A 13,741-nucleotide genomic window follows, 5' to 3' on the forward strand; every position below is an offset into this window, starting at 1 on the left:
TATTTTTTTGCTTCATATTTCATGAATTTTCCAAATTTAACGAGTGCAATTGAGATTAAGCATTAAATCATCATGATGACACATATTGCACGCATTGGTGTTCCTCTGGGGTCAGATTGACCCCATGAGTAAAATGTGATCGTAATATTTCAGGATAATAGGAGGGTTAAACTCATTAGGAAGAATAAAAATGATAAGTATGTGTGACTTTTTAAAAAATCTAATCCTCTTCTCTTGCGATACATTCAACGATACATTTAAATATTGCGTTATATTGTCTCAACTTTATATCATTGAATAGTATTTTCTTATAGTAAACAAATGATTTTTGTGTAACCTGATTTTTGATAAATATCAGCAATGTGTGTGTGTGTGTGTGTTGTGATTCAGCCCTGCATGGCGGGATTCTTCAGCAGGGGCCCCCGTGTGTCTCCTGAGAACACGCCCCAGACAGATGAGCAGATATATAACGCAGAGCTGCGGGCTGCGGAGCGACTGGCAGACTGACTCAGAGGAAGGATCGCACTTGTTCACCCTGAGGAGGAATTATACCTGTGACACTCACCGCAATGACAACAGGGCCCGGCCAAGAAAAGGGGGCCACGTAAACCAGCCGGAGAAGAAGTGGAGGACATTTCTTTACCTGAGGGAAAACACTTCCTTAGCGCTGACTTTTTGATGTATTTTCCTCACTTGGGACTGACTTTGGACTTACCTGGCTGGCTGCTGATCGAGCGGAGAGGAAAGGACTCATCCCCGCACTGCGTTGCATGAAACCGGGAGCCGGGCAGCAATGAGTCGGAGAACACGACGCTGGATTTTAAGAGTTTTACTTTGTTTGGGGATCGTTTATTTAAAAATTGGGTGAGCTGCGTTGCTTTTTCTTTCTTTTTTTCTTCCCTTTTTCCTTTTTTTAAAAAAAATCTCTACGTGCCCTGTTTGCAGGCACTTTTACGCATGGATAGAAGACTTGAATACCTGGAGAATAACACGCTTTCAATAACATCTTCTTTCATTATTAAAACAGTAAACAAGATTCTCAGCCATAAAAATAGTTTCTCACGCCTTTGAATTACAAGTCAGGTAAAAAAATAATGTCACTGCACATTAATAGTGTGATGATTGCACACAAACTGCAGCGCACCTGTCCTAAACCAACACCCCTTATCATATATTTTGCCATGCTAAAATACAAAATTTAAAGTGCAATTAGTCATTCATAAATGTACAGACGAAAAAAAGTTACAAACTGTTCAATAAAAAAAAAGTTAATCTGATCGGATTATTATATCATTGGCTTCTTTCCGTTCACAGTGGCTTCTCGTCGGTGGTGGCCCTAGGTGCGAGTATAATCTGTAACAAGATTCCCGGTTTGGCCCCCAGACAGCGGATTATCTGCCAGAGTCGCCCCGATGCCATTATCGTCATTGGAGAGGGAGCCCAAATGGGCATCAACGAGTGTCAGTTTCAGTTCAAAAACGGCCGCTGGAACTGCTCTGCGCTTGGAGAGAGGACTGTCTTCGGAAAAGAGTTGAAAGTGGGTATGTTGCTGTCAGTTCACGTTTTGTTGACCACATTTAAGCATTTTTACCTCCCAACTGTGAACATCATTTATCATGTCACGCATTTTGCACCTTACAAACGCACAGGCTGTTCGTGCGTAAAAATACGCACAGTTTTACGCACAGGGCTTGATTTAAAATATGCATATATCTGGGTTCTTAAACATCTCAATATTCAAAAGCATAGTACAATTGGCGAGTTGCATCATTTATATTATTGCATCCATATTGGCAGATCCATATTTAAGGAGACAGAGTCATTTACCTTTGTTTCAGGCCCAGTTTTGCTGCAAACATTTCACTAAAATAGTTTTTTCTCAGCAAGTATCAAAGCCATCTGAAGCCAGCATTGTGAATGTGTGCCAGCCTCTCTCTTTTCAGTCTCAGGAGACACATTTTCACTGGTCTTTATCCTGTCTGGTGATGGGTGCTGTGGCTCTCACTGTAAAAGGGATGTAGATCTTTACCACGGGTATAAGTTACAGTGAGAAATAGCCAAGAGGAAAAGCAAGACTTTAGAGTAGAAAGTTGGAGAGCTGGATAAACCCAAACCAGTGTTCTCTGCTTTAGAGAGAGAGAGAGAGAGAGAGAGAGCGAGAGAGAGAGAGAGAGAGAGAGAGAGAGAGAGAGAGAGAGAGAGAGAGAGAGAGAGAGAGAGAGAGAGAGGACACCCAGAAGGTGGAATTAGGGTTGGAGTTTAAGGCTTTGATCTGATAAGGTGGACATGTGTTGTTCTGTTTCAAGATGATAATGATAGTTTGTGAGATTATGGTCATTTTGTTGCCACATGTTGACAAAAAGGACAATAATAACTTAACTGATGTATTTCAAAAAACAATTTGTTATATTTTGTCTCACTTTTTGAGGAAAAACAAGAATTCTTTAACACAATGTGCAGTATCTTCAACCAGCCGCCTTCTTCCCTGCTGCTATTTAACACAGAGGATTATCCCTCCACATTTGACAGTCCTTTCTTTTATGAATGCTCTGGTTTTTTTCAGCCAATCAGGGTTTTTTTTCCAGAGTTGAAGGCCATTTCTCAGACAGCCATATCAAATAGATTGGTTTCACCGATCAGATTAGTAAAGAAGGTGAAGACTTGTAAATGAACACTATTGTGGAGGTGCTATGGCTGAGTGGAGCGGCTGTTGTTATTCAAGTTAAAATGAAGAATAAGCAGAAAGTAAATGAGACACTGTCGGCCTCTGAGGGTCGAAGCTTTATTGTAAAACTCTTCCAAACCCGGCTTCATATTCAAAGTCTTATGACTGATGGTAAACTGGAACTCCCAGTTCGATATAATACAAGCTTTTGAGTTTTTTCCTTTTGTCTAATCTCTTTTAAATATCTTCCCTCTCATGTTACGAGGTTACGAAGGACTCATCATATGTGGTGAACCCATGCACTAGAGAACTGTAGGGAAAAATTAACTGACTGGCTTGCTTTGACACACCTTCTTTTCTGGCTCCGATCCCATCCAGTCTATAAAAACGTCCACATAATTGATGCCTCAATATGAGCTTTTTTTTCCCCTCCTTTATCGCAAAGGCACACATCCAAGATGTTTATCAAAAACATGGCATCCTGTAAGCAGTGAAGCGGGTGGCAGGAGGGAGCACAAAGAAGTTATAATGTTTGTTTTGAACAAACAGCAAACATTATTTACATAAAGATATGATAGGCAATTTCCTGTTTGCATGATACTGATTCGCAGATCTGGGAAGTAAAACGTCCTGCTTTGCAGGTGATGTTTGACGACATATTTTCCTGTTTTAGTGTCATTTTTGATATATAGATACTCATTTCCAGAGGTGAAAGTAACTAATTACAAGAGCTCATGTTACTGTAATTGAGTTTCTTACTTGTACTTTTTTTGAGAACATTTCTAAATCAGTAATGTTACTTGTACTTAAGTACGTTTCAAAAGAAGTAAAGTAATTCATTACATTTCTACACCCAACCGTTACTGAGTAAATTATATATTTTTTGTTTTAAAAATGATCAACGGATATTGTGAAACTACAAAAAATGAAATGACCAGACAACAATCAAATGCATCACATCATAGCCAACCAATCGGATTAAACGTAATGTACCACGCCAAAACAGCATTGAATTCTGGTTATTTTCTCCATTTTAGAGTTCATAAACGTAGCTATACTTAGAACCTGTGAATTTTTTATTTTTTTTTATTTATTTTGAATTGAATTCATTGGTGTTATTTTATATTAAAAAAATAATTTACATTGACATTGACAGACCTTTTAGTTCAAACAGATGCCTTTGTGGAAAATAAATGTAGTTCCAATTGTGTCCTTTTTAAGTTACACAAGATGTTTACTGTATGCAAGAGAACTGTGGCGAAATGTATTACCAAAAATACCGTAAACGTGGGCCTACTATTAAATTGAGCTACTTTTGACTTGTAATTGAATTTATTATTATAATTTTTTTAATTGAATTCATTGGTTTAAAAAAAAAAAGAATTGTACATTTTGACCTTTTATATTAAACAGATGCCTTTGTGGAAAATAAATTTACTTCCAATTGTGTCCTTTTTAAGTTACACAAGATGTTTACTGTATGCAAGGGAACTGTGGCGAAATGTATTACCAAAAATACCGTAAACGTGGGCCTACTATTAAATTGAGCTACTTTTGACTTGTAATTGAATTTATTATTATAATTTTTTTAATTGAATTCATTGGTTTAAAAAAAAAAAAGAATTGTACATTTTGACCTTTTATATTAAACAGATGCCTTTGTGGAAAATAAATTAACTTCCAATTGTGCAAGATTTAATCTCTTCCTTTATAAGTTTATACATGAGATGTTCACTGTACGCAAGAGAACTGTGGGAAGATTTATTTCCAAAAAAAGTACTATTTAATCAGAGGTGCAAAGAGTACAGATGTATCCTACTCAAGTAGAAGTGCTGTTACTTGATTGAAATTGTTCTCAAGTTAGGGATGTCCCAGGTATTGCCCAATACCGATATCGAGCCGATATCAGCATGAATCATACATACTTGTATTACTTATTTTATAGTGTGGAATGTTAGAAAAGTCTTGATCAAGTGATGTTCCTCAAACAGAGAACAATAGTCAGCAACAGTAGGGATGAGAAAAACTGACCCATTTATTATTAACCAATTGGTTACATACATTTTAACCTTCAATATACTATCTACAGTATTCTACAATTGAATAAATATTATATAATATATATCGGAGATTTTAGATGCAGTCAGATAAAATTTGATATTCGTTTTCTGGCTGATATCACACCGATATCCGATATCAATATCGGATCGGGACACCCCTAAATTTAGTAAATTTTAATCATGATTACGTTTTTGGCATCCACGATTAAATTAACCTGATCATCAGCAATTTCTACTATTAAAAGGTGGGCTCTGCTGCTTGTACCGACACGCCCCCATGAGTTGATTGACATACGTATCTAATTAGTTAGTGTTAATGAATTAATCGTACACACGAGTCAGAAAATGTTGACAGGCTGGTGTTTCTTGCCCAAAATCTTAGGGCTTAAGCCTCATGTTCTTAATTTTTCTTTATACTCTGTAGTGTTTTTCAAGGAGTCTCACTCTGTAACAGTGTATTCATATAGTTAACCCATAGTAGATAAAAAAATACTGGGTAAATTTGAGTATTTATCATTATTCTTGTTTAAAGCTTTTCTTTTGCACTCAAAACTGTTCACATATTGTTTGTTAAAAAGTAGAGAAACAAAAATACAGATGTTTTCCCTAATAGGATAAATAATCGTGTTTGCAATATTGATCCAAATAATCGTGTGATTATCATTTTGGCAATAATCGTGCAGCCCTAACTCAAGTACAAGTAAGTCATACATAAAATACTCAAGTAAAAGTAAAAAGTAGCTCAATTTACTCAGTAATGGTTGGGTGGAGAAATATACTAAAAAAAAGTACAACTACCCATGAAAGCAACTCAATTACAGTAATTGTGATCCATTACTTTCACCTCTATATTTAATTGAGCTACTTTTTACTTGTACTTGAGTATTTTATGTATGACTTACTTGTACTTGAGAACAATTTCAATCAAGTAGCAGTACTTCTACTTGAGTAGGATATATCAGTACTTTTTACACCTCTGCTCATTTCAGCCACATTAGACTCCATTATCTCCCTAACGGTGCCTCAGGATCCGTTTATATATATGTCAGATTAACCTTTACGTATTTGCCAATATTTCCGCCTGTGTAAATGATTTGTTAGCTGGACTTAGGTGTAGATAACAGCAGAATGAAGATTCTGATGTCATTGCCTTATGAGTTTACACAGAATGGGACGGTTTTCTGAGTGGATCAATAAGCCCCTCCTTGCCGACAACCCTCTTATTCATAAAGCTTTGTTGACTGTAGCACCAACAGACATTTTGGTTCAGGGGCAGGACACTAGTTTCCAGGTCAGGTTTCAAAACACTGGAGCCCTTCAGGGATGTGTCAGTAAGACTGTGATGTAAGCACACACGTGGTTAATAATTGACCTTGTTTCTGAATTAAAAACATTGCTGTAATCCCATTAAATTCCCTTTAATGTCAACAAGATTCTCCATGTTTTTTCTCTCATTCACTAAAATAAATGTCCACCTGTTGCTTTGTATTCATCCCAATTTCCTGTGTTTTTTCCAGGCAGTAAAGAGGCAGCGTTCACCTATGCCATCATTGCAGCCGGTGTGGCCCACGCCATCACAGCAGCGTGCACCCAGGGTAACCTGAGTGACTGTAGCTGTGACAAGGAGAAGCAGGGCTTTTACAGCAGAGACCAGGGATGGAAGTGGGGAGGATGCTCAGCAGACATCAGCTACGGCCTGGGCTTCTCCAAGGAGTTCATCGACGCTCGGGAGGTCAAGCAGAACGCACGGAGACTCATGAACCTCCACAATAATGAGGTGGGACGCAAGGTAAGAAATGAGCAATATCTCACTGCTTCGCTCTATTCATTCAAAGTATTAAAAAGGAAAAGACCACACAAAGGAATGGGTTACTTTATATTCACGCTCAGGGTTGTGCTGTTTATCAAACTTTATCCAACGTTTGAGTCGTGAGACTGAGCGTGTTCATGAAGTAGCTTTCTAACAGGAAGTGTTTGATTACAGGTCAGATGATGACACATTTCCTCTGTTAGCCTCTATATTCTGCATGAGGACAGAAACACGAGCATCATTTATCACAGTGGGGGCCTCAATATTGTGATTTTATGATCAGAGGGCCACATTTTGTATATTTTCCTGTCATTTTTGTGTATTTTGTGTAGTTTTTTGTGTGTTTTTCTGTAATTTTGTATATTTTTGCTGTTATTTTCTGTCTTTTTTGCTTTCCACTTGAGTATTTTTTGTCCTATCGTGTATTTCTGTTGTCTTCTTGTGGTTCTTTGTATTTCTGTTATCCTTTTGTATATTTTTGTTCTACTTCTGTTTGTTTTTCTGAATGTTTATACATTTCCACGGTCCTTTTGAATATTTTTGTTTTACTTCTGTCTATTTTTCGGAATTTTTGTATGTTTTTGTGGTCCTTTTGTGTATTCTTGTTGTACTTTTCCCTATTTTTCTGAATTTTTGTAAGTTTTTGTTGTCCTTTTGTGTACTTTTGTTTTACTTCTGTCCATTTTTCAGAATTTTTGTAAGCATTAATTGTCTTCTTGTCTATTTCTGTTCTTTTTTGTGTTTTTTTGTTGTCCTTTTGAGTGTTTTTTTGTCGTCTTGTGTATTTTTGTGGTCCTTTTGAGTATTTTTGTTGTACTTCAGTCTATTTTTCTGAATTTCAGTACATTTTTGTGATCCTTTTGTGTATTTTTGTTGTACTTCTCTCTATTTTTCAGATTTTTTGTTAGCATTTGTTGTCCTCTTGTCTATTTCTGTTCCTTTTTTGTGTTTTTTTGTTGTCCTTTTGAGTATTTTTTGTCGTCCTGTGTATTTTTGTAGTCCTTTTGTGTATTTTTGTTGTCCTTTTGTGTAGTTTTGTTGCACTTCTACCTATTAGAGCGAGGGCCGCTTGTGGGTCCCAGGTTGACAGTTGTCCAATGTGCGATATAAAGTCACCTTTGTGAGGATTTCCAACTCTGTTGATTCAGGTGCGATGTAGGCAATGGGAACACTTCTTTGATGTTGCATCAAATCAATTCCGTTGTTATTTTAATTCCTAACTTATAAAGTTTTCTTTACATGTGAGGAAAAACAAAAGTCCTGCGAAGGTGACAATAATAGAGAATATATATGGGTGAATATAAAAAAAAAAGTCATCCAAGACGAAAAGTTCTCACCCAATAACACTGCATGATGACAAAGAGACTCTGGAAAGTTTGGAGGTTAAAGCTTCTATAGAATAATGTGCCAAATGGTCAAAGTAAGTCTAATGTTGGTTCAGAATAAAGAGGCAACTTTTCTCACATTAACCCACATCCTTTCTCTGCGCCTGACTCTGCCAAGATAGCCTGATTCACACAACCGACACGTCCAACATGGACGCTGAAAAGGCCTTGGATTCAATTGTGTCGAGCGAGCGAATCGTTCTCCGTGTTCGTTCAGGAGCCATGAATCTCAGGACGGCTAAATTGCCTCCCGAGGAAAAGAAAAACTCCTCTCTGGGAATCAAACTTGAAGAAGTTGCACTTGTTTTGCCATTCACGGTGCTGATAAATAGACTCCCTGTTTTGATAGTCGCCCCTGCTTTATTTATGCTAATCAAAATCAGTGACACTGAGCAGGAGTGCGGTTCACAGCTCCGGGGTTGTAGACGTACGCACAATGGCTGTCACAGGAGTTGGTCACGGAACAACTGATGGATTAGGGAGTGGAAGCCAAGGTTTTTATGAAGTGGCCTGCTCAGGAGAGAAAAAGCTCTTGTTTTGTCCATGTTCACACATTTGTATTTGGTTTTTACTGTTACAGTTTACTTGCCAGGACCACAACGTCATTCATTTGTGGTAAATGGCTTTCAGAGACCGTATCGCATAGCAACAAGCTGGCGTTTGACAAAAAAAAAAAAAAAAAGGAAATCGTAATTGACTGTTGCTGAAGAAAATCTCCCCCATTTCAGTCAATGGTGCTACTTATTGTCATCAGCTTGGGGTTTAGCAGTAATCCTAGTCACTCTGCGCCTTGTACATTCACTCTTGACATTTGTGTGTTACGTGTGGTAAATGCACACACACACAGGCTGAAATCTGATACCTTATTTTGGCTCTTGTGTGTTTGGTATCACACCGCTATGTGGTGGGGCTGACTGGGTAGTTTGTCAGAAACATTGTTTAGTAAATTGCGTGTTTGTCAAGTGTTAAGAGATTATAAATATTCAAAATTGATGGATATAGCAGTAGCAGTGAATATGTATTAACTTTAACAAGAACCTGTTTTAACCGACGAAAAAGAAAAATGATTAAATATTTGCCAGATATTGACAGTTATCTGGATCAATGATCCTGATCATGGTACCGTGATCATTCACACTTTAAAGGATTAATAATCATACAGTAGGTCCAAATGTATGGACACCCCAATTTCATTTGAAAAATACTGATAAAATGCGCAAACCGGATCCAATCCAGATGAAACTCAGTGTACTACTGGAGGAACCAATCCGACATAACTGAGTAAAATTTCACAAAGATCAGTCAATAACGAACCAAGATATGAATTTTTGAATTTTTGCCAATAATAAGCGATTGGGATCTTTCTATTTTTGAAACTGATCCAGGATCAACATGTTGAACCAAATCCCTTCCAAACTTTAATTCAATCTTCTGTGGAGTAAAGCAGTGTTTTTCAACCTTGGGGTCGGAACCCCATGTAGGTCGCCTGGAATTTAAATGGGTTTGCCTAAAATGTCTAGTACTTGATTTAAAAAAAAAAAAAATTATATATATATATACAATACAGATAAAAAATACATTTTCAAATTGTTTTAATTACAATTATTTTTTCAAATTAAAACCACACACAATCTTAAACAATTAAAAGAAAATGCAGTAAAAAATTAAGAGAGCTGGCACAAAATATAAGAGCTGGCATGTCGAGGGTCACCAGAAATTCTTGACATCAAAATGGGGTCACAATCCAAAAAAGGTTATGAACCACTGGTATATGGTCTATCTTTGGGTGAAAAATTGTCATAATCTGTTTCGCATTTTTTAACTATTCCTGCTAAAAGACAAGTAAATAAAAACTGGTGAAATAATACGTCCTTGGCGGGAAATAATTCAATAATTTTAATGTCGCCTAACAAGGAATCAATAACCTAGTCATAGTTTTTGTATTTCAAATGTTCTTTTTTATTTAACTTCACTCTGAGCTTTATACCGGGCCTTTTGTTCTTTCAATTTATTTTTTTAAAATATTTATATAGGTATTTTTCTACATAAGTATATATTTTTTTCATTATTATTAATATTGCAACTAGAGCTTGTAAAAAATACACTTCACTGCACATTGTACTGTGTATAAATGTATGTGTCACAAATAAAAAGAATCTTTAATCTTGTGTGTCAGACAGAAATTTTCACATGACTAAATTCACCAAGATTTTAGAAGATAAAATGGGGCTTTGTCAACTAAATGTCTATTCCAACTTCAAGCAGAAACCCCCCACCACATCCTTTTACACTGTTAGTGCATTGTGCTCTGAAGCGCTATAAGAGCCAATCCTGTGTTTCCAAAAGAAGAGCTAATGACTCTCTTTTCGTCAGTGCACGTCTCCTTTAAAAGAGAGCGCGGTCGGAGCCGGAGCATATGCTAGCGTAAGAGCTGTCTGAGTGATGGTTAATATTAACAAACTAACGTCACACTTTTTATGTAATTGATGAGTCGAGTCGCGCTGTGAGCGTTCCAAGCGCTCGCTGATGCTGACAATATCTAGGAACCGCTGTTACAGTTTAGAGCTGAAAGCGCTAACGTGTGTCAATCTCTGATCAAACCCTGCACGTCTCCAATCACTGGAGCGCAGCCCAGAACACAAACAATGGACACTATATATTATACATATACATATACATATAAATGATGAGAAATTAGGTAAAAATTGGAAAAGAAGGAATGATTTAACGCAATGTCAACCTGATAATGTGTTCCACTTAAATTTTCATTGAAATGTTAAACGAATAACATGGTACATAGTGTTTCTATCAGTATAAAAATTACTGATACTCATCTGCAATGGTAGTCGCAAGTTAAAAAACATCCGAGACAGTAAATTAAGTTTTAATTAGATTTATTCATTGACAGCATTGTCATTTCGTAAAGGTAAAAGTGCTTTATTGGTCATTGAAGAACAAAATTACAGACCGGAGTAATGGATTGACTTCAGCTGCTGCTACATTTAGACAATTAGAGCTGGGTATGGATTCAGATTAACAATTTAATTCGGTTCCTTTCAATTTTTGTATCGGTTGATGATTTTTCGGTCACAGCATCCATTTTGCCTGAATAGCACTGCATTGCACACAATAGAAAAGACATATTAAATGATTAATTTTAGGATTTTATGAATCGATAGCAAGCCATTCAAAGAAAAATCAATTAAAATCTATTAATGTTTTTTTGTAACCCAGCCCTAGTGGCAACCATGACCAAGTCTTCTTACAGGTATAATTAGCTGGTGTGTGAAACTGGAACCACAGAGAAAATATAACAACCATTGAGAGAACAGGCAAACTGCACATACACAAAAAAACAGTGGTAATCAAACCTGGGCTTTGTTTTTGTGTTTGTATATGTTAAATATATAAATCAGTTGTATATTTGTTTATGGGTCAATGTCATATAAAGATTTTCACTTTATGATATTTCATAAAATGTTCATCATCGGGCAAGGTAAATGGTTACAAAATCCTGCAGGTGAAGCCTGTACATGTTCGAAAAGGAGTGAAGGAAGAACATCTAGTACTATACTTTATTTCTATACATTAATCTTCTTATAATATACACCTATTTACACTATAAAAGGAGACAGAATTCACTGATAAGTACATACACGCCTATTTATATTTTTTTCCCTTTAACACTTGTGCATCGAGAAGATACATTTTCATGTTTTTATTTTAAAATTACTTTAAATTCAGACACTTTTTTTATTTCCACACACAAACTGTTCCACAACCTGGTACCGCTTAAAACACAAAAGCTTTTTTTTTGTTGTCCGCGCGTGCAGTAAACGAAGGTTCATTTTGTCTCATAAGTTATAAGTCTCAGCCTTTTCCATAAATAGTTTCTTAATATTTTTTGGGATACTTTTTTGTTGTGCTTTAAATGTTATTTGACTTGTTTTAAAAGCTACAATTTCTGCTAATGTAAGTAATTTTGATTTAGTGAATAGTGACTCGGTGTGCTCCAAATAGCCTGTTTTACGAACACAACGTATTGCTCATTTTAGAAGTGAACTTTCCTATTTTCTTACTTCCTTTCTCCTGAGACAAAAAGCCTTGTACTAGGTACGCTATTTGACCTCTTTGAAATGCTACAATTTCTCAGTAATTTTGATTTATTGAATAGCTCTGTCAACATTGCTAAGCTGTTTTTTTTATGCGTCTGTAGGTCCTGGAGAAGAACATGCGGTTGGAATGCAAGTGTCACGGCGTCTCGGGCTCCTGCACCACCAAAACCTGCTGGACTACACTTCCAAAGTTCCGCGAGCTGGGCTACATTCTCAAGGAGAAATATGCCCGAGCGGTGCACGTGGAACCGGTGAAAGCCAGCCGCAACAAGCGCCCGAAATTCCTCAAGATCAAGAAGCCTTACTCGTACCGGAAGCCCGTGGATACAGACCTGGTATACATAGACAGGTCACCGAACTACTGCGAGGCCGACCCCAAGACGGGGAGTTTGGGGACGCAGGGACGGGTGTGCAACAAGACGATGATGCAGCACATCAGCGGCTGCGACTTGATGTGTTGTGGCCGCGGATACAACACGCACCAGTACTCCAGAGTGTGGCAGTGCAACTGCAAGTTCCTCTGGTGCTGCTACGTCAAATGCAACACCTGCAGCGAGAGGACAGAGGTGTACACATGTAAATGAGAATATTTATTGAATGGTATATGTGTGTGAGAAGCTACAGTAAGCTGGAAACGAGGCCTATATGAGCTCTTCTCCCTTCCTTTAAGAACTGCTTGTTTGGATGCAGTTCACTGTGACTGAAAAGGACCAGATTTCATTCAACGCGGCACATTAAAAGCTGATGGATGTCATGATATTAAGCTACACGGACACGCCACGAACATTTGTGACTTTTTGGACCAATGCAATGCATGAATGAACTATGGTGGATGTGTGGCGGAATGGGACACTGTAGTTCTCCCTCTGTGCATGAACGCAGTGACACACTATTGGGAATATTTAACGAGCTGTATTTAGAGAATGGAAATAATAATTATTATTAATTTATTCTATTAAGAACTACTGATTTTGTCCATTTTGGATCGAAAATTACTAAATGTCACATGGTTGTAGTTTTTTTTTTTTTTAAAGCAATCAAAGTGTGAAAACACTGGATATGAGTCGGCCTGGGGCAGTGTGTGGTAGTATGTTAGTATGTTAAGTTGAGGTTTTGTTTATTCAGACAAGGTTTTTCTGGAAAGGTTTATCTCCTGATATGTTTCTACTGTCAACTGCCAGTCTTCTTCAGAGGAGCTCTGCCGATCGCCTTTGATGGTTCCATTGAAGTTTTACTTGACTTTTGTTTAATAGTTCCTGCGACATTAATTTTGTCTTATTTTTAATAGTATGAATAGAATAGTATTGAAGAGTACTAAATGAATTGTATAATTGATTAGTATAAATAGCTGTGGAAGTAAAACTTCAAAGGAACCATCAAAGGCCATCGGGTTTTGTTTATTCAGACAAGGTTTTTCAGGATTTTTTTTTTTTTATCTCCTGACATGTTTCGACTGTCAACTGCCAGTCTTTGTCAGAAGAGTTCTGCTGATCGCCTTTGATGTTTTCTTTGAAGTTTCACTTGACTTCCAAGTAATTGTTCCAGCAAGATTCATTTTGTCTTCTTTTTGAATAGTGTGAATAGAATAGTATTGGATATTACTGATTGAATTGTACAGTTGAATAGTATGAATAGAATTCTGCTGGAACTACTACATGGAAGTGAAACTTCAAAGGAACTTTCAATGGAACCATCAAATGCGATCA

The 13,741-nt window shown here is 37.0% G+C and overlaps 1 protein-coding gene across 2 annotated transcripts; it reads left to right on the plus strand.

Annotated features, from left to right (window-relative positions):
• Nucleotides 1-507: 507 nt before the first annotated feature.
• On the plus strand, nt 508-13,458 carry wnt7ab (wingless-type MMTV integration site family, member 7Ab). 2 transcript variants are annotated; one of them, XM_028453447.1, is made up of 4 exons: nt 508-864; nt 1,315-1,541; nt 6,243-6,514; nt 12,137-13,458. In XM_028453447.1, exons 1-4 carry the CDS (start codon nt 794-796, stop codon nt 12,617-12,619), a joined length of 1,053 nt encoding a protein of 350 aa, XP_028309248.1. In that variant the 5' UTR covers nt 508-793; the 3' UTR covers nt 12,620-13,458. The 2 variants fall into 2 exon arrangements, with proteins under 2 accessions (XP_028309248.1, XP_028309249.1); XM_028453448.1 differs by having other exon boundaries at nt 6,243-6,502.
• The last annotated feature ends 283 nt before the right edge of the window (nt 13,459-13,741 follow it).

Source organism: Gouania willdenowi, chromosome 7 (genome assembly GCF_900634775.1).
Source record: "Gouania willdenowi chromosome 7, fGouWil2.1, whole genome shotgun sequence".
NCBI classification, from domain to species: domain Eukaryota; kingdom Metazoa; phylum Chordata; class Actinopteri; order Blenniiformes; family Gobiesocidae; genus Gouania; species Gouania willdenowi.